This window comes from Peromyscus californicus, unplaced genomic scaffold (genome assembly GCF_007827085.1).
Source record: "Peromyscus californicus insignis strain IS unplaced genomic scaffold, ASM782708v3 Scaffold_23__1_contigs__length_62951481, whole genome shotgun sequence".
NCBI lineage: Eukaryota > Metazoa > Chordata > Mammalia > Rodentia > Cricetidae > Peromyscus > Peromyscus californicus.
The window spans coordinates 17,179,034-17,198,836 of record NW_026294534.1 but is presented as its reverse complement, the minus strand read 5'-3'; the positions used below and the strand labels follow the sequence as shown (position 1 = coordinate 17,198,836).

General features: G+C 41.0%; 1 protein-coding gene across 1 annotated transcript in view; it reads left to right on the top strand.

Annotated features, from left to right (window-relative positions):
- The window catches only part of LOC128119457 (disintegrin and metalloproteinase domain-containing protein 5-like), a 65,051-nt gene continuing 45,248 nt past the window's right edge, over positions 1–19,803 (top strand). Inside the window, exons 1-13 of the mRNA XM_052752844.1 lie at positions 1–393; positions 1,492–1,571; positions 2,090–2,145; positions 4,174–4,252; positions 4,528–4,604; positions 6,172–6,349; positions 7,170–7,235; positions 8,402–8,473; positions 8,662–8,816; positions 9,622–9,703; positions 13,805–13,941; positions 15,773–15,959; positions 19,341–19,436. Coding sequence (XP_052608804.1) covers positions 339–393; positions 1,492–1,571; positions 2,090–2,145; positions 4,174–4,252; positions 4,528–4,604; positions 6,172–6,349; positions 7,170–7,235; positions 8,402–8,473; positions 8,662–8,816; positions 9,622–9,703; positions 13,805–13,941; positions 15,773–15,959; positions 19,341–19,436 — 1,320 coding nt within the window. The 5' untranslated portion in view covers positions 1–338. The remainder of the gene's footprint in view (positions 394–1,491; positions 1,572–2,089; positions 2,146–4,173; positions 4,253–4,527; positions 4,605–6,171; positions 6,350–7,169; positions 7,236–8,401; positions 8,474–8,661; positions 8,817–9,621; positions 9,704–13,804; positions 13,942–15,772; positions 15,960–19,340; positions 19,437–19,803) is intronic.

Genomic DNA, 19,803 nt, shown 5'->3' with positions numbered 1-19,803 from the left:
TATCATGGAGGACCCGTGGCTGCCATCAGTAACCTGAACACTTCCGTGTATCTTTTCCTCAGTTAAGTGGAAATTTAAAAGAATGATAAATGATACAAAGAAAACCAGCTCTCGGTAGCCTGAAGAGTAAACTGTAGACAGCAGCCTTCCTTTCACAGTTCTGAGGATGGTTGGCACAGGTAGCCTACCTGCATCCCATTCTCCTGCCCTTTCCTCACTGGTTTCCTTGGAGACAGCCCTGCGGGTTCGGGGGCGCAAGCCGTCATTACTGGCTACAACGCCCTGCCCTCCGGCCAGGCCGATGCTCCTCAGCTCAGCTCCAGACCATCCAGGGAGCCATGTTCCTCCTTCTAGTGCTGTTTACGGGTCTTAGTGGGCTGCAGGCCGGCCAGAGTGAGTCCAGAGATCCAAGAGTCTCGGCTTCCGAGGGGCCAGGGTGTCTGAGGGGCAGGGCGGGCTCCACCTAGCCCCAGGCTGGCACATTACCCTGGCTTTGCTTTCTCTTTGCTCCTCCTTGGTTGCAAAGCATTCCCAGGAGTGGGGCAGGTTTTCTTCTCTTTCTTTTTTTTTTTTTAAATTATCATTTTTTTTAAAAATTCATTTTACATACCAAAGATCCCCCCTCTTCCCTCCTCCCGCCCCTCCAGGCTCCCCCTCCCAACCCACCTCCCATTCCCAGGGGGAGGTACATTTAGTAGAGGCAGGTCCAAGCCCCCCCTGCCCCCCTCAACTGTAATGTGGATGACATTGAGTCATACTCCCTTTCCCAATTCTGTTACTATGTAAGTGGTAATCAAGACTCAACGAATCAATGCAAAACAAAAAACAACAACAACAAAACCCTGTTTATTAAAAAAACCTTTTTTTTAGCAACTGTTGCCCTTTTTGAATAAATTCTTTTTAAAAAATTTAGTTAATATGTTTCATACAACATATTTTGATCATATTCTTTCCTCTCCCCCAGGTCCTCTTTATCTCCCTGACTACCCAACTTCATATTCTTTCCTTGTCTCACTCAACCCCCTCCCCCACAAAAAAGTCAAAACAAAAGCCCAATAAGATAAAAAGTGCCAAATTAAAACACACATCATGCTGTGCACGTGGGCTGCCCTGGAGTGTGGTTGGTATACACAGTGCTATTCCATTAGAGAAAACTGATTTTCGCTTTCTTAATACCCATCCTCTCTTTCAGGATGGTACTCCCTTAATGAGTCTATGTTTCTAAGCTTTTCGTATCACTGTAGCTCTGTATTTAAGTGGTTTAGCTGTGAATTGAGAGGAGGGAGGGCGGTGGGAAGGGAGAGCAGGGGAGAGGGAGAAGGAAGGAGGAGAGAAGGAGAATGGAATAGCAACAATTGAATAGGCAGTGGAAAAGGGAAAGGACATGATGTATCAATCACCCAAGACAACTACTAATGTAGAGAAACAGATGCACAATTAGACTTTAAAAAAAATGGATCTCAAAATGGTAGCAGTTATTTTAATTTTTAGGTCCTCAGAAAACCATCCTACAGACAACAATTCCCGAAAAGATTTCATCATCGGATATGGAAGAGGACCCTGAAAATCACGTAATAGCAACACCATCTTTATATGTTACCCGTGTGAAGTTGTGCACATCATGACGGAAACTGGGTAGATAGAGGTAGAGCTGGTGGAGCCCAGAAGTGCGTCACTGCAGCAGAGCATTGTGGGATAGGAACTTCCTGGATGGGACCTCACATGTGCCAAAAAGGTGGCAAGCACCTAGAATGCCCCCCTAGCATAGGATTAGGGTGAGGCTGTGATACAGAGGGTGAGATGAAGCACACTGTCTGGAGGAGACTGATCGTATTTGACTAAGTCAGAAGATGCCAGGTAACACCAGGCAAACGTTTGTCCCAGAAGTTTTGTGAAGGTCCGTCTCCGGTGCTAAGCTTCCCCACCTACTTCTCAGTTCAGAATCTTGAAGACTCAGAAATCCACATGGGAAGGGAAGCCAAAAGACCCTTGCATAGTTTTGTTAATTTCGCTATTCCTTTAAAACATAAAGTGGAGCAAACATATAAGTTAGCATGTGACTGACATTTAAAAAATATTCTTGTTACAGATTGCATATCTTATTAAAATAGCTGGAAAACCATATTTTGCCCATCTTGAGAAACAGTAAGTAATTATTTGTTATTCCAGATTTCAAGCTTTTGACTTTCATTGTAAGAGTTAGGATTATAATCGCTACAGTTCAAATGTATTAATGTCTATTGAATGCTGGCCATTAGAAGATGCCATAAAACAAAATACACAGGGCATTTATAGCACAGGAAGATACAGTCCGAGGCACTAACACTCAGAAACAGAATTTTGTTAAAATATGATGATAAATGCATAAGTAATGTTCTTAGCAAGTCAGTGAAGGCTTTTTGGAATAGGGGTAAGTTGTGACTTGATAAAGGATAGAGATAAAGGGTTTTGGAAAAGTTAGTAGGAGATAAATCCTAGAAGATGTGTAAGGACAATGTATAAGGACACGTGCGTGCACTGTGCTCACATGGGTCAGGTGATCAGTGTAAGAGGTTGATGAGGATGGGCCATCAGTGACATCATGAGGAGACAGATTCCATAGACCTCAAGATAGAATCAGTAGAACAACCGAGAAACGGCGAGAGACCCCAGATAATTCAGCCGTTGCTCAAGAAAATGGGGGAGATTGTTGTGGGTTTACGTGATGATTATAAACCAGGGAGATAGTTGTAGGAAGACTGAGTACTTATGTCCAAGGTGGTATTTCCCACAGGAGAGGTATACATAAGGCTAAATCTCTGATGATGTTCAACAGATGTATAGGCTTCATAGTAAACAGTAGCCATGTTAATTATTATTATTATTATTAATGAATACATATACAGAAAGTGTTTATAAGCCTTGGGAAAGATCAATACTTTGGGGCGACATGGGAAAGTGTGTAGCTAACATGGAAGATGAGGCTGAAGAAAAGAAGCACAGGAGGAGGACAAGAGGCAGAAGAGAAAGTACAATAAATGTAGATATTGGAAGGAGTGGTCCTTGTTTCAGAGAGTACCTGGTAATCAGTACAGTTATGGTCAGGAATGTGCCTTTTGGATTTGAAAAACTAGTTTTAGATGTTTCCCACAGAACCTTAAGGGTGGTTAAAAACCCAGAAGGGAAAGATGTGTGTCTAGATGACACTTTTGATAAAAATAAAAATCTGTTGATAATTAAAACAGGACAGAGCAGTGCTGGAGCATGACACCAAGTGAGAACTGTTTAGGCTGGTGGTCCCTTAAAAAAAAACTTTTCTAATGGCACAAGGGTCAGAAGCTTATGGAACCATGATAGAGAAGTCGCAGGAGAGAAATGGTTCTTAGCTTAGTACACGCACAGGATGGAATCTGTGGTACAGGGGTAAGGGCTTTTGTTGAAATAAAAAAGTATCCCACATTAAGAAAAGGAGTAAGGTGGGCTCAGCAGATGTGAGTGGGAGCCACATGGAGGGTATGTGTCATGGCTGGTCGGGATGGTATCAAGTTCTTTAATATTTACTGGGGTGGGAGATTATGGAAGAAATTTCCGACCCCTGTTATTAAGAACTGTAGACCTAGCACTTAGGAGATTGAGACAGGAGGATTGCGATGAATTTGGGTTCAGTTGTTGTGTCTACATAGTTGTATCAAGAAGGAAGAGCAGGAAGAGCAGGAGGATGAGGGGAAGAGGGAAAGAAGAGGATGGAGGGGGCAGGGAAGGAGGAGGAGGGGAAGGAGGAGGAGAAGCTAAAGAGGGTGGAGGGGGGCAGGGAAGGGGGAAGAAGGCAGTAGCAACAAGGACTTGGATTTATCAAGCCGATTGAACGTAAATTTGTAGTGAGACCAAGAGAACCGTTTAAAGTTGGTGTTAGTCCCACATTCTAGTTTAGAGATTCAAATACAGAATCTGATGTCAATGAATGACAGAGATTCCGAAGGCCCTGGACAGCAGAGCCTACATCGTTTCTCTTTGCCTTATCTACTGTTCCGAGTTGCCCATTAACTGCATGTTAGTGTTGGCTCTGTTCAGTGACAGGAAACTGTTTAGACGATAGGATACTGCAAGCTGACAGGCACCCAGTTAATTTCCATATAAGGGCTGGTGTCTTTTACATTTGTTCCATTGGAAGATGTTTTTGGGATTTTTGCATAGATCCGTTATAGCTCCAACTGCGGTGCTTTACACTTTCGACCAACATGGTAACCGACACGCTCAACCTTTGTCTTTTCTGGTAAGCCTTAAGGTTTCTTCCATATAGATTTGTTGTTTGGGTTTTTCTTTTTAAAAATGAATAATCTCCAATTACTTTAGTATTATTTTATACATTCATTGGACTTATATAACATACTCTGATGCTATTTTCTGCTTGATACGAATTTCTTGGGTAATTGACTATCATGCCAAAGTATTAAGATAGGTAAACAATAAATATGAATGACATGTCTTGGGTGCATATTTAAAAATGAGTTAACTGTCTGCTTTCGTTTGTACAATTTTTTTTTTCAGGAAAGTTGCACTTATAGTGGATACATTGCCGGCTTTCCAAATTCTCTTGTGACACTCAGCGTTTGCTCAGGACTCAGGTTGTACATTATTTAAAGATCTTATCGTAGTTAGGTTTATATTGCTGTGAGAGAGACTATGACAAAAAGCAACTTGGAGAGGAAAGGGTGTGTTTCATCTTATACTTCTAGGTAACAGTCCATCACTAAGGAAAGTCAGGGCAGGCACTTGGAGGCAGGAACCAAAGCAAAGCCCATGGAGGAATACTGACTTATTTTCTGTGACTTGATCAGTTTGCTTTATCATGCAACTCAGGACCACCTGCCCAGGGGTGGCAGCATCCACTGTAGCCTGGGCCATTCACATCACCCATTAATCCAGAAAATACCCCACAGACTTGCCTATCGGCAATCTGATGGCGGCATTCTCTCAGTTGAAGTTTCTCTTCCCAGACAACTCTAGCTCCCGGCACACTGACATTGAAACAGCTGGGGCAGAGACTAAATTTGCCAGCGTTATATCATGCCATCCTATGAATTAATTCTCCATATTTCTCATTCTATATTCACCTTCATTCTTAAATTCTCTGAGAAATAAACCCAAATTGCTAAGAAAATAGGACTGTGAGTCTGTTCCTGGGGAGGGGCCATGTGTGGATCCTTATGGCTTATTGGCCATTTTCAGGCCTGTATTTCCTTCAGTTCATCCACACGAATACTTTAGGACCAAGGTATTTGAGAAGAGTCAGGTGTGTCATAGATAAGGGATCTGTGTTAGTTGGGGTTTCCATTGCTGTGACATAACACCATGACCAAAGCGACTTGGGGAGGAAATGGTTTAATATTTCATCTTATAGTTTACAAGTCCATCATCCAGGGAAGTCAGGACAGGAACTCAGAGGCACTAATGTAGAGAGGATTGTTCCTCATGGCTTGCTCAGTTCAATATGCTTTCTTTCTTTTCTTCTTTTTCTTTTTGTTTCCTTCTTGTTTTTGTTTTTTGAGACAGGGTTTCTCTGTGTAGTTTTGGTGCCTGTCCTGGATCTCGATCTGTAGACCAGGCTGGCCTTGAACTCACAGAGATCCGCCTGGCTCTGCCTCCCGAGTGCTGGGATTAAAGGCGTGCGCCACCACTGCCTGGCTCAATATCCTTTTTTATATGATCCGCGATCACCTGCCCAGTGACAGCACTGCTCGCAATAGGCTGGACCCTCCCACATCAGTCATTAATCAAGACAACACCCCACAGATGTGTCTACAGGCCAATCTGATGGAGGCATTTTCTTAGTTAGGATCCCCTCTAAGTCTAAGTGTGTGTCAAGTTAACAGACATGACCAGCAGGACCCAAGACTAAGAGAAAGAGTGTCTGTAGCTACTACAACCTAGCACATGTACACCAGAGAGGAATATTAGTGGTTTCAGCGTACACATCCATGCCTGTACCTGATCTCTTACATGTCTGTAATAGGCAGGCATATGTATCCCCTAGCACAGTGATCTAGTTCTGGTATAACCTTGAAGAAAATACAGGTAAAGTAGACAAAGATTACTTTGGCCTTCAGAAAATCCCAGCCAAACTTTGCCATTAGAATATTATAGATTTGGTTGAATCACTTCAGACTTTTCTTTGATTGTTCTAACATTCAGGGGAACAATACAATTCCCAAATTCCTCCTATGGAATTGAACCTGTGGAAGCCATGTCAGGATTTGTGCACGTGATCTATGAGATCACAAATGAAGACCCGGGGATTCCTGTCTTAGAAGAGAATGAGAAGGACAATTGGTATAAAGTTTCAGAGTTTCAGTTTGGAAGCAATGTGAAGGTAAGTGTTCACTCAACTCATTTAGTATAATTTTATGAAATGAAAAGTGCTTTCAAAGTACACCTTAACTTGGTTTTATTTTTTTCAATGAAGGTCCTGTGTCATCTTTTAATAGCTAGAGGAGTTACAGTTGCAATTAGATACAATTTCAGTAAAAACTTAGGTAATTAATCTCAGAAACAGGGAGATTTGAACATAGAACTGAAAGGGCTGGACAGTTTAAATGGGTGTGTTTTTAGATAATTGGCACAGAATATTTCTTCAATTATTCAGGTCGTTTAGATGATGAAAGTATTAACTCTTTTATGACAGCTCAAAAACCGATAATTTCAGTGGCTTCCATAAGGTAAAATAGACCTTTCCATTAGCCAAGACCCACAAGCTGGCGTGGTAGCATGCCTGGCTCTTAATGAATGCTATCAACTGCCAACTTTGGTAGTATTTTTTCTGAAGGACATGGTTAGCTAAATCAGCTTCCTCACACTTGTTAGCAAAAATATCTTCCAACATGGATAGTTTGAAATTATCCGATGAATCAAGGAAAACAAAGCTTTTGTCAGAAGCCTAGAATTTCATTTCAAATATTACAAAAGGAAGATGCCTGAGCTCTCGACCAGCTGGAGATGTCCAGCTGAAAGTTCTCCTTAACCACAGCACTTCTGTGCTGGGAGGTCCTCTGAATGGCGGTGAAATTTCGTGTTTGAAAACAGCCTTATTACATAGTTTGTAGCAGATACCTTTCATCTTATGTATAAATATAATTTTAATAGGAGATACCATTTAAAAACGATTCTCAGGACTCACGTTATGTGTTTTTCAGGAAACTACATTTATCAAGCTATCGCCACAGTACATTGAGGTGGATGTTGTCGTGGATAAGAAGCTGGTGTGTCCTATTCTTCTTATATGTTGTTTGGTTTGACAATCTCCTAGATGTGTACAGTGTGTTGTGACCATGTCTGCCTCCATCACCCTGTCTCATCCTCCCTTCCACTTCTGTTGACCCCCCCCCCCCCTCCTTTCTTCTTACTGTACCACTGGCCGTGTCTTGCCTGACAGGTCAGTATTGTAGCACTTAGAGCCCCCCGCTGGGTAAGACGGCTGAAGACTTCTCTCACAGGAGCCTACATAGTGTTCCTTCTGACACTGTGGGGACTAGCTAGTGCATGGTGAGCTTCCAGTTCCGTCCCAGCTTGATTTCTCTGTGTCCTGTATCCAAAGTATGTGGTCTTCTCAGCAGTAGAGTTTTAGTACCTATTTCTCATGGGCAACCAAGAAAAATGGCAATCACATGTCTTGTTTTGGGAGCCTCTGGCACCAGAGGTATCGGCATTTGACATTGGAATGTTTTTGTTTCAAAGCCTATTGCTCCTGGGAGCGGTATTACCCACACTAGCAGGTTACCTCTGTTCATGCTCTTCTGGAATTATAATGCTGAGCTGATAAGCTAGTAGCTTTCTGTGTGCTTTTAAAAACATCCTTGGCTTGGGTTGCCTCTCGCCCCCTCCTCTACTCTTCCTCTACCCATTGGAATCTTTCTGTCTCTAGTATTCCTTCCTTGTGTTTTCATATCATATGCGTTGTAGCGTCCCCCTCCCCCCTCCCCACCAGGCCTCTTCTGCAGTTGCCTCATGCATGACTCTTCTACAGACCTCATTTCCGGTCTTCTACAGACACACATTCCAGCAACCTGAGTATTTCTACCACTTATTTCTTATGGCTCTACAGCTACCAGCCCTTGTGGTGTTATGCCTGGCTTCCTCAGCTACTGTGAACGTGGGCTGGTGTGCGCATCTGTTGACACTGGTCCCTCTGTGGAGTCATCAGGGCGCCATCTTGCTCCTGGTCTACCATGTATTAAATGATACTAAAATTCGTGTTACTGGATATTTTAAAATAATTATTTACTTATCATTATCGATTTTATGGATTTCAATTAGAATGCAGCCTTATTGCTTATTCAGAGTACAGCACATTTGTATGTTTAAAAACATGTGTTTGTGTATTTAGATCCATTCTTTTTTTTCAAAATTGCTTTTTTTTTTTTTCCAGTTTGATTACATGGGCTCTGATGCTAAAATTGTGACACAGAAAGTTATCCAGGTTATCGGCCTTGTTAACACTGTGAGTTTTCAAAAGCAAGCTTGTTTATATAATCTGTAAAAAGATTGATACAGATATGAATCAATGCCAGTTAAATTTTGCTGAGCTCTTTGAGACACTATGTAACCAAAACACCAGGTTAAATAAGTGTTTCAAGGGATGCTCCAAGTCATACAAAATTCCTTTATCTTTTTATCTTTTCTTTCCAGATGTTCTCCAAGTTCAAACTGACTGTTTTAATAAATTCCATTGAAATCTGGTCAAAAGAAAACATAATTTCTCTCCCAAAGAGGACTTCAGATTTATTTATTGCATTTTTAAATTGGAAACGGAACCATAAACCACATATTTCATACTTATTTGTGTAAGCGTATATTCTGTATCTACTAACATTGAAGGAACAGCTCAAATGACATATTAATTATGAAAAACACAGATTTGTTTTACATGTATTCTTTTCTAATTTCTTGGATAGCATGACTATAACAAAATGGAAGCTATGAAGTCTTTCTCCCTTAGGACCAATGTGAGGCAAAATGTACAGCTTTTATTAAACACCACAGAAGTGCCAAAGATGTGATGTGTAATAGACTACTGGTAGCTGCAGCTGATGTTTTGGGCACAGCGGCTCCATTTTCCTATCATAACAGAACAAAATCCTCAATAATAATGGAAAATTAGAGAGTATGAAAACTAACCAAACAGCTTTGGCCTACAAATGTCTGTTCTGAATCTCTGTAGTCCTGTTTCTTGTCTAATTAATTAATCACCTAGTTAGTATTTTAATCTTTAAATAAAGATCTATTTTACTGTTAGTGATAAATAAATGACATTGAAGTTTTAGGGATTTCTATCTAAATAGATACTCCAAGTTTTACATGTACACACACAGAGTATGTGGAATCAGACTGAAAACCACCATTACTAGAGCAATGGCATTCTCAAAAGATGGTTAGGTCTTATGCTTATATATTCCTAGATAGTTATGAAATTCACAATTGACACATTGAAATATTCTTAATATTGAAGCTTTGGGGAATAGATTTAAATTGTACAACCCTGAGCAGCGTAGAGCTTAGAGTACAGTAAGTGTTTGATAGTGTTTGATCCTATGAAAACTCCTGACATTAATGACGCTGCTTTCCAATATACTCATGTTCATTTCACAGCTTTGAGGAGCAGCCTGCTTCCATCGGAGCCCTCTCTCCAGGGGAGGTGTGCAGAGGGGATTATGATGCTGCTGTTGCCCTGGTATGCAATTGCTATCCAGTTTTCTCCCCCCACTCTTTTTTTTTCCATGTTTCAAAAATTCCTAAATATTTTATCAGAGGAGAAAATCTTGTATTTATTTGTTTGTTTGTTTATTCTTCTCTCATACACTACATCCCGACTGTAGCTTCCCCTCCTTCCACTCCTTCCCCTCCCCCCTCCCATCTGCCCCAGATCCACACACACCCCATCACATCCCCCAACCCTGTTTCCCTCCAGAAAAGAGCAGGCTTCCCAGGGACATCAACCCAATACGTTATAACAAGTTAGAATAAGACCAAGCACAAACCCTCACATTAAGGCTAGGTGAGGGAACCCAGTAGGAGAAAAGGGGTCCCAAGAGCAGGCAAAAGAGTCAGAGACACCCTGACTCCCACTGTTAGGGGTCCCCCCAAAACACCGTAACCATAACATATAAGCAAAGGACCTAGCGCAGACCCATGCATGCTCAGTGATTGCTGCTTCATTCTCTGAGAGCCTCCATGAGCCCTGCTTAGTTGATTCTGTGGTGGTGCTCTCCTGGTATCTTCTACCCCTCTGGCTCCCACAGTTCCTCCTCCCCCGATTCTTCAGTGTTCCTCCAGCTCTGAGGGGAGGGACTGGATGGAGACCTCCAACCTGGGCTCTCTCTAATGTCACCATTCACTGCATCAACCTGAACTGTGTACCGCTGCTTTAAAAGCGCACTGTCATTTGCCTTTGTGAATTCCATTTGTTAATTTTTAAGTGCTTACTGGTCATATTTGTTTGTCTTACAATTCTTTGCTAGATTTTTTTTTAATTCAAATTATAGACCCATCATAGAAGTAGAAAGTACCCCATCTCCTCCTTTATTTTTGACATAGTTACTATTTTTCATTAAATGTTCTTTTAAAAGCCATTTAAAGAAGTTTCCTTGTTGGAAAGTTTTAAAGAAATCAATCCAGTTTACTGTTATGGGTGATTTGATGCCTCATGTTGTGTGGGCGATGGTACATTGTTTTTCAAAGGATGTGTCAGTTTCATATGCACAATCAAATTGCTCATGATATTATTTTCCCTTGCCTTCCTCCACCTTGGCCTGACTTCGGGGTTGTTTCCCTAGGGTTTATTAGCTCTTTTCCTTTTTAAAGTGACTAAGATATGATTGACTTGTTTCAATAATGTTTGATTTTATTGGTAATTTTTTTTTATCACTTTGCTCTAATTTTATGTCTCCTGGTCCTAGTCTCTAAACCTTGATGGTGGATTTGTCTGAAGGCATTTAAAGCTATGAACATTTTACATCAACTTAGATATATCTTAGATATCGTGATGCTTCATAATTAAGTCCACAGCATTTTCCAATTTTCCTGAAACAGCTTCCATCTTATGTGAACAAACCCTGTTGGTCTGAACATACTTATACCCGATTGGTGACTCCCTTTCTGGAACATTCTGGATTCAACACAAGGACTTGTTCTCTAGAGTCTTTTTTAGGGCTTTTATATCTAGACAACACTAGAAAACCCTGATCCAGACTTCCTGGCTTCTGTCAGTTTTCATTTTTTTTTTTTTTTTTTTACTTATGTGTATCTTCCTTGGATACCTTTTTTTTTTTTTTTTGAGAGTAATTTTGTCCTTAGCCAAAGGATGGAAACTGCTTTCCTTCTCTGTGAGTTTCTCAATGAAGGAATCTATTCTCTCTTCCTCAGATGTGGAAGAATGTGGCACCTATCTATTTCTTTTCTCTCTCTTCTATCTTTTTTTTCTCTCATGCTTACTGTTGGCTAAGCTATCAGGCCTTTTCTTTTTGTGGCTTGGCTTAATGTCTTCATTGTGATTGGCAGGCATCTACCGATGTTCAAGAGCTTTAGAATGTCCACCCTTTTGGACCTATGTTCTGCTTTAGTCATTTTCTTTTGGGTTCTATATTTTTTTTTTGTCAGTACTTTTGGCCTAGGTATGATGTGACATTGTAGTTTTGACTTCTATTTCCCCATTCAATGGTCGTGCCAAGGGCCTCACACTGTTGGTCATTTGTATGTCTTAAAGAAGTGTCAGTTTGGGTCTCGGCACATGTCTACATTTTTGTCGCATATTAGTTAATTTTCCCATTGAGTTACGGGAGTTCCTTGCACGTTTGGAGATTAACAACACATACTTTCTAAGCTTCCTTCCTTTCCACAGGCTGCCTTTTGATTTGCTGATTGATTCATTGGCTGTAAAAAAAAAAATTATCTTATTTAAGGGCTTTAGTTTGATGTTTGCTTTTCACTCAGGTACCTGGGCTTTTGGCATCTGAGCCAAGAAAACCTTGGAAAGGCCAAGGTTCAGAAACCTTCACACTGCTGACTCCAAGGTGCTAATATTAGGTCTGTCATCCATTCTAAGTTGGCTTTTGTGAATGATGAATATCTCCAGCATCCACAACAGCCTTCAATGAGGACTCCGCTCTTTTCTCACTGTGATATCTTGCCATTATTGTAAAAAAAGAAATCAGAAACTTATTTATATGCATGGTTTCACGTGAGGGCCCTCTGCTGAGTTCTGTCGGTCTGTCTGTCTGGTTTTGTATAAGCACCATTTGTTTTGTTTGACTTAACTCTGAATTATAACTAAATGAAGAAATGATGACAGCAGTCTTGATCTTCATGCTTTAGATGGTTATGGTCTGTGGTCTTGTAATAGTGTACAGATTTTAGGATTCTCTTTTGCTTATGTGAAGAATTTAATTGGGATTAAAAAAACTGCATATAACTTTAGATGAAGTGGATATTTTAACCATTTTTGCTCTTCTAACAGCTGAGATTGGGATAGCTTTCAGATTATTTGTGTCACTTTTAATTTCTTTAGTCTATGTCTTAGGGTGTAGTAAGCCCCTGTCGAAGCATTCTGTGTTGGTTGAGTGTCATGAGTAGCATTGTTTTCTTGTTTTATCTGCTGTTTTATTATTGTAAATGCTACTAAATCGTGCTAGTTTTGACTGCTTCAAGCTCACTGTGTTCTTGTGTCCTGACCTCCTTCCAGCGGGATCCGTAGGCTTCCTGAGCACGAGAGAATGCCTTTTGCGGATACAGTGACTTCCTCTTCCTTTCTTCTTGCATGGCCGCTCTTTCCCTGTCTTGACAGACAGCTCTTGCTAGATTTTCAGTGCTGTATATTGAAGGTAGTAGTGAGAGAAGGAATCCCTTCCTTGTTTCAAGTCCTAGAGGGCAAGCTCTGTTTACGATATTAAGAGCATAAATATGGACATTATTGTTGAGTGCTGTTCAACTCACCCACCCTTCATTCTGTCCTCACAGGTACAAACTGGACTCCACAGCTAGCAGATACATAAGAATTTATGATTAAATTTAAAACATTTAAACGAATGTGCTATCTTAAACAATGTCATAATGCTCACTTTAAAAGCATCTGTGAGACTGGTCCAGTTAGTTTTTTGAAATTAGCTTGTGGGCAAGAAACACCCCGTAAAGCTGTTGTTGCTTTCAAAATCCCAGCTCAGGGACCTGGCAGCTGTCCCAGTGCAGGAAACATGTTTCCAACCTCATGCACAGAGGCCTCTCCAAAGGTCTCCCTCCCTCCCCACATAGCTACTATTTCCTTAAAATAGTCAAGACAGAGAATCCAAGAAGGCGGTCTTTGCATAAGCTATTCATAAACGATTCCCTATAGCAGGTCAACAACAGAATGACATCATAGAGGGCATTAACACCAGGAAATCTCAGTGTCTGGGACCCATCGAGGAATGCAGATTTGATTATTAAATAGATTAAAGACATTGTGTTGAAAGTAAAGCAAAGAAGCCTGAAAAAGGAGATGGTTTTCATGTGTCAACTTTTCTAAGGTAGCTTGTGTTGCTGTCGTTTAATAATAACATTCGGAAGTAAAACTTCGCTGATCCATCCATGTTTAATGAACCCATTATCAAGACGTTTATGTAACTAACTACAGTTGCATCCATGGAGGTGTCTCTAATGTGTTAATAAATGCAATTTTCATCAAAACGTTTCTATAACTACTGCAGTTGCGTCCACAGAGGTGTCTTGAATGTGTCAAGAACTAGTTTTCAATGCAGCCAGTGAAGCTTTGTTAACTCCTTTCCCTTTTGTTCATGTTTAGTATCCAAAAGATTTGTCACTGGAGTCATACAGTGTCATTGTCACACAGCTGCTGAGCCTTGGTATGGGCTTGACTTACGACAACACAGACACCTGCCATTGTATGGGAGATGTTTGCCTGATGACGTCCAAAGCAATGTAAGACCACCTTCTTTCTCAAACACACACATTCCCTCTTGCTTTTGACTGGCTTTCTGAATCTGTTAACTGAATTAAAGAGCTTTTATGCTGTTTTCCTTAGTGAACATGTGGATTTTAAGCCCCATTCACTGTGTGCATGTGTCTTGATAGCCCCCACCTGCACTTACCTTTTATGAAATTTTGACTCATGAGTATATTATACATCGATTAACTCTGAATAATGAGCATATCCATAATTTTACATTTTGGTTTTTTACTGTGATGACGTTAAAAACTACATGAGATATGTAATATATTAATGCTAACTCTAATCACCCTGTTGTACCTGGGAGGCAGAACTTATTTCTTCCATCAAGACTGACCTCTCTTCCTATTTTCTTCTTCCTGCTCACCTTGGCATCTGGTAGCCACTATTCCACTGCCAACTTATATGGGCTCAAGATTTTAAATCCTACTTTGGAGTCAGATGATGTGACATTTTTCTTCCTGTCCCTGAATTCTTTCACTTAGCTGAATGTCCTCTAAGTCCACCCACATCGTTGCAAATGAGAGGGTTATATACTTTTTGTGGCTGAGTAGTTGCAAAAACATGCATTTTCTTTATCTCCTCATTTTGTGATGAACATTTGGGTTGATCCCATATCATGGCATTTGTGAAGAGTGCTGCAGTAACCATGAGAACCCAGGTGTCCCTTTGACATCTGATCCATCTCCTTTGTTTATATACACAGCAGGCTTTCTGGATCTCTCAGTAGGTCCCCCCCCACACACACACTTGAGAGAGTGTCGTGTAGTTACATATAATAACTGCACTGATCTCTATTTCTGTCACAGTATGGAAGCAGCATTTTAATTGCTTTCTCTGGCTGGTGGTACCCACTTTCCTGTTTCCCATTTGATCATGGGGAGGAGGGAACCTACCCGAGCTATCTTTTCCTACCGATGTCTGTAGTTCTAAAGTCATGATTCCCAAGTCACTGTTTTTGAGGGCAGGTAGATAGAAAATGTCCAGTCCCTAGGTGGTCCTTTTGGTCCTGGGAGTTGGTTTTTGTTAATTCATATCTCAGCTTTGCAGACTTCTTCTCACTTTATTTTATGATTATTAACTTATACTTGGTGAGGAGAAGCAGGGATGATAAATGTATGCCATATTGTCTTGATAAGCTATGTATGACTGATTTCTATTTGAAAATGTTTAATTGTTCAAGTTAATATGCTTATTCTGATGTTTATAGAAAGAGTATAGGATAGAATTAAATAACTTTAAAATATACTGAAGATTAAGGCTGAAATTTTGAAGTTCAAATTATTTGGCACTAGGAAGAGAATTATGAATAGCAGTTCCTGTGCTTAAAGTCTCCAAACTTATAAGGGAACACATGTGCAAATGCACACACTGTACACACACACACACTGTACATACACACTGTACAGAGAGAGAGAGAGAGAGAGAGAGAGAGAGAGAGAGAGAGAGAGAGAGAGAGAGAAGAGACTTTAGCAGCTATGATGTTGCTATCTAGGTAGTGGAAGTCAGGAACCCTGGATCAGCACCTTGCATGTACTGAGGGGTCACCTGCACCAGATTCTACACAAGCACAGTATGTGACAAAAATTTTTTTTTTTGAATTGTGTCATTAGTTTTTACTTTTCTTGGTAAAAATAAAAAAGTCTGAGAAAACATCTTAGCAAATCCAATCTCTGCATTTAGAAGTGTGCTTAATGTTTTCTGTGAAGGATGGCGCTCTTGAAATCTTTGTCAAAATACCACGTTGTTGGAACTGGAATACGTAGCAGCAATGTTGACCACGTGCACATTGTTATGTTCTAGATACTCTAGGGGTGTGAAGGATTTCAGTACTTGTAGCTTGGATGAATTTAAATCTTTGTCAATGAGCAAAAACCTTGGATGTCTCCGGGACTGGCCTATGGAGAGAAGAGCTCGCCGCAAGCCGAGACGAATATGTGGCAATGGGATAATAGAAGGTCAAGAGCAATGTGACTGTGGCACGTCGCAGGTGGGTAGTCCTTTTCGTCCTCCCTCTCTTCTCAGTTTAGTAGGAAGGAAAGCAGAAAAGACTTTATCTTTTAGTCAAATCAATTTGAAGTAGACTTTTTCCCTTTTGTGAAGCTAAAATCTTCAATTTCCCCATTTTCCTTTTGGGAGTTAGCATATGGGTTCTTTGAATGATAACTTTCTATAACTAGTGCCTTCTGACATTATCTATTGCCTGTGCCAGCTGAAAACTGATTACTAAACTGTCTTAATCTGTCAACATAATCTGCTCTTTGCAACGAACACTAACAAGACACTAAAAGGCAAGACCTAGACTAAGATAAGGTGGTAGGATGTGTGCCTGCCCAATACACTGAGAAAATTGTTCTTAATTCACATATTCCAAAATAAAACCTACCTATCACTTATAGAAGATACAAAGTCTGAGAATAAGATCAAAATAAGCCTCAGAGGAAAAAGAATAGAGGGACTTCAGCGGGCTTGTCATCTGTTAGAGAAAAGGTTGCCTAGGAAAGATATCATGGGATAGTATCTCTGTCAGGTCTAGAAGACACTAACAGCACCCTGGTCCTCTTGTTCTTACAAACTTTCTGCCACCTCTTTCAGAATGCTCCCTGAGCCCTAGGTACAGGAGTTACTCTGCAGACATACAAACCAGGGTTGTATGGTAGTATTTTATTTGTATTGAAATGTGATTTTAATTGTATGTTAATAAATAAAGTTGCCCAGGGGTCAGAGCTATTAGAGCCATAGCAAGAGCGTGGCGGTGGTAGCGCATGCCTTTAATCCCAGCACTTGGTAGACAGAGCTAGGTAGATCTCTGTGTGTTCAAGGATACAGCCAACATTGGAGACACACGCCTTTAATCTCAATACCATAGAGGACCTGGAGGGCTGTACATAAAGGCAGTGACAAGGCAGTCATGTGTTTGGATTTACAACCAATAAGAAGGCAGAACAGACAGTCTATATAAAGACGAACAGACAGGAAGTAGCCCCCTTTCGGAGAGCTCTCTTGGCTGAAGAGGATCACTGAAGCAGGAAGGGTGAGGCTCTTAACTCTGACCCATTGGCTTTCTTCTCTGAATCGGCTCTGTGTTTCTTATTTAATAAGAGGATTGGTTACATCTACAAGGTTGGGCACCCCACATTCACTCATTCTTTATGTTATGACCAGTTGTCTGTAAGAGTCTATCTATTCCCTCATAAGTTATCCAGTCCATAGTGGCTGCCCCTAAACGCATTACATATGAGCAACACAAAATCGACTCAAAATGGAGTTAGAGTTAAGAACACATACACACTTCAAGGGAAGGAACTAAAGGGTACTCCATACAAACACGCAAGAAGAGTGGTGATGGCCCATACCTCTCAAAGAAGACCAAGTCCAAAGCTTTGTCACGAGAAACTCAAGTGTCAAATCACTGAGAGTATTTAATGGTTGTAAGCATGTATTTATTTAACATTGGAGCAACTACATACACAGAACACATAGATATGAAGGTAGAAATATATAATTATGTAGTAGTAGACTCCAGTTTTCTACTTTCAATCGTCAGAAAACTATTAAGAGAGTAAGTGATGAAGTAGTTCAAATTTCACTTTAGACCACGTACACCACACACACACACACACACACACACACACACACACACACACACACACACCCGCACACACACCCCTTCCTATCTAGTAGCAGTAGACTACACATTCTTGTATATATGGACCAACTACAATACTAAACTATAACTATAATAACGTCCCAATGTAAATACTGGAACAATCCCAGACACATGAAAGTAAGCAGATGCCCCAGAGTGACTAATGGGTCAATGGACACACGAAAGAACGAGAGCAGAAAAGAAAACTTCTCAGAACCTCTAAGTTGTAGCAAAAGCAGTTCTGAGAGGGAGCTTTATGGCAAGCAGTGTCTACATTATGGAGGAGACAAATGGGTGCTGCGTTTGCCCGCCTGCTTTCATCCTCTGCTGCTGAGTGCGTCCACGCAGCTGCCACCAGGGCGGCTGCATCGGAACCCAGCTTCAACATGGACTGAAGACCAATAGCACTCCCAGAGCCCTCCAGGCTGTCAGCCCCCAGCTGGAACTGCTGAGGCGAGGTGACGCAATCGTGAATGTTGATATTGGGGTGTACAACATGCTCCACTGTACACCCACAGGGCCAGTTTTCCCTCCCAGAGAGCAACCGTTGCCCTTTACATGCGCGTTTGTATGTCATTAGATACCATGCAGTTTTGTGACTCAGCTGTGGTTTGCTAACCTTTTCCACGCTAAACATTTATTTTCACCTTTGGAATATTAGCAGCTGTTGACTTGTATTCATTAAAGCCAATCCTCTTCAATATTCTCCTTGAGACAATTAACAAGGCCATAAACAGACCTTCATCTGTTGCATACGGCTGAACAGCTTCCTATAAATACCCTGAGGTGACCAGTGTCGGGTGACAAATGTGATGTAATTGAATACAGTTATGACTGGGTAGAGCATATGACAGTGTTTCCCCTAAGAGTTTATAGTAAACATCAAGACCTTCAAGGGTATAGTAAGACAATATCAAATCCAATGTCTTTGAGAAGCAGATTGTAACAGGAACATGAGTAAGTATTAGTGTGGTAAGTCTGGCTTTATTTCAGGGGTATAACCATTTAATATTTAATAATCAGTCTTATTCATTACAGTAAAAGAAATAATAGAGTATACAACCCAATCATAGCTTAAAAATGCTAGACAAAATAAAGCATCTATTTATGATATGAGTCTTCTAGGTCGAGAGATGCTTCTGTGATGATGGCAATGTCTGTCTATTGACCCATGACACGTGTAACTGGCCACATGCAGATACAGAACTGGACAAGAATATTATTAACTACATGTGCCTCTAGTGAATTTGAGCCTTTCCACATGGCTAGGGATTATCTTCCGGGTGGGGCAGCTCTAGATTTGCCAGTTTTTTATTCTCTCTGGGAAACCAAACTAGAGGAGCCAAGCAAAGTCCACAGACAGTGGGCTCTGTGCCTGAGCAACACTGAGGCTGTTCGGTGTTGGGATTTACACGTAAACAGTACAATGGATGAGGCTTGGCCTAGACCCCGGAATACAGGAATGTTTAAAGAGAGTGGTTACGAACAAGAGTGACGTTTTTGCTGGGTGGTTTCACGGCAGTCCTTCTTAAACTGCGCCACGTAGAGAGAAATAGGCCTCTACAAACTGCTGAATGAGATGGTATTTCCAGGAGAGTGGAGTTACTGAAGCTATAAACAGAAGAAAAACTATAAGGTTTACAAGAGGATGCGCTGCGGCTTCGTTTGGTGCTGCGCGGGCCATGCAGAACTGAGTGGGACTTTGCATTTCCTTCTCCGCAGAACTGTACACACAGAGCATGCTGTGACCCTCTGATATGCCGACTAAAACCCGGTGCTGTATGTGGCTCTGGAGGGTGCTGTACACAAAATTGCAAGGTAAGAGGAAACCCACATTTGGTAACAGCCTCGCAGTTATTTTCATGAGATAAAACACATAGTTCAAAGGGATGGAAAACATCACTTACCACTCCTGGCTGACAATTCGATGATACTCTGGTGCAGCGGTATCCACTCCACGCTTTGGCTCCATTCAGTAATCTATCACTTCCTGTGCTCTCCTGTGTATCACTTCTTATGTTTCTTCTCTGCTAACTTGGCTTTCTGAAGTTTTCTCCATGACCACCAACACGTATGTCTGATCAACATGTGCCCCTGCAAGTCTTTCTCATTCATATGTTCTGTGAGTAGCTTCTACGAGGGTAAGAAGTTAGAGGGCTTCCTTGTACCTGTGCAAGTCAGTTTA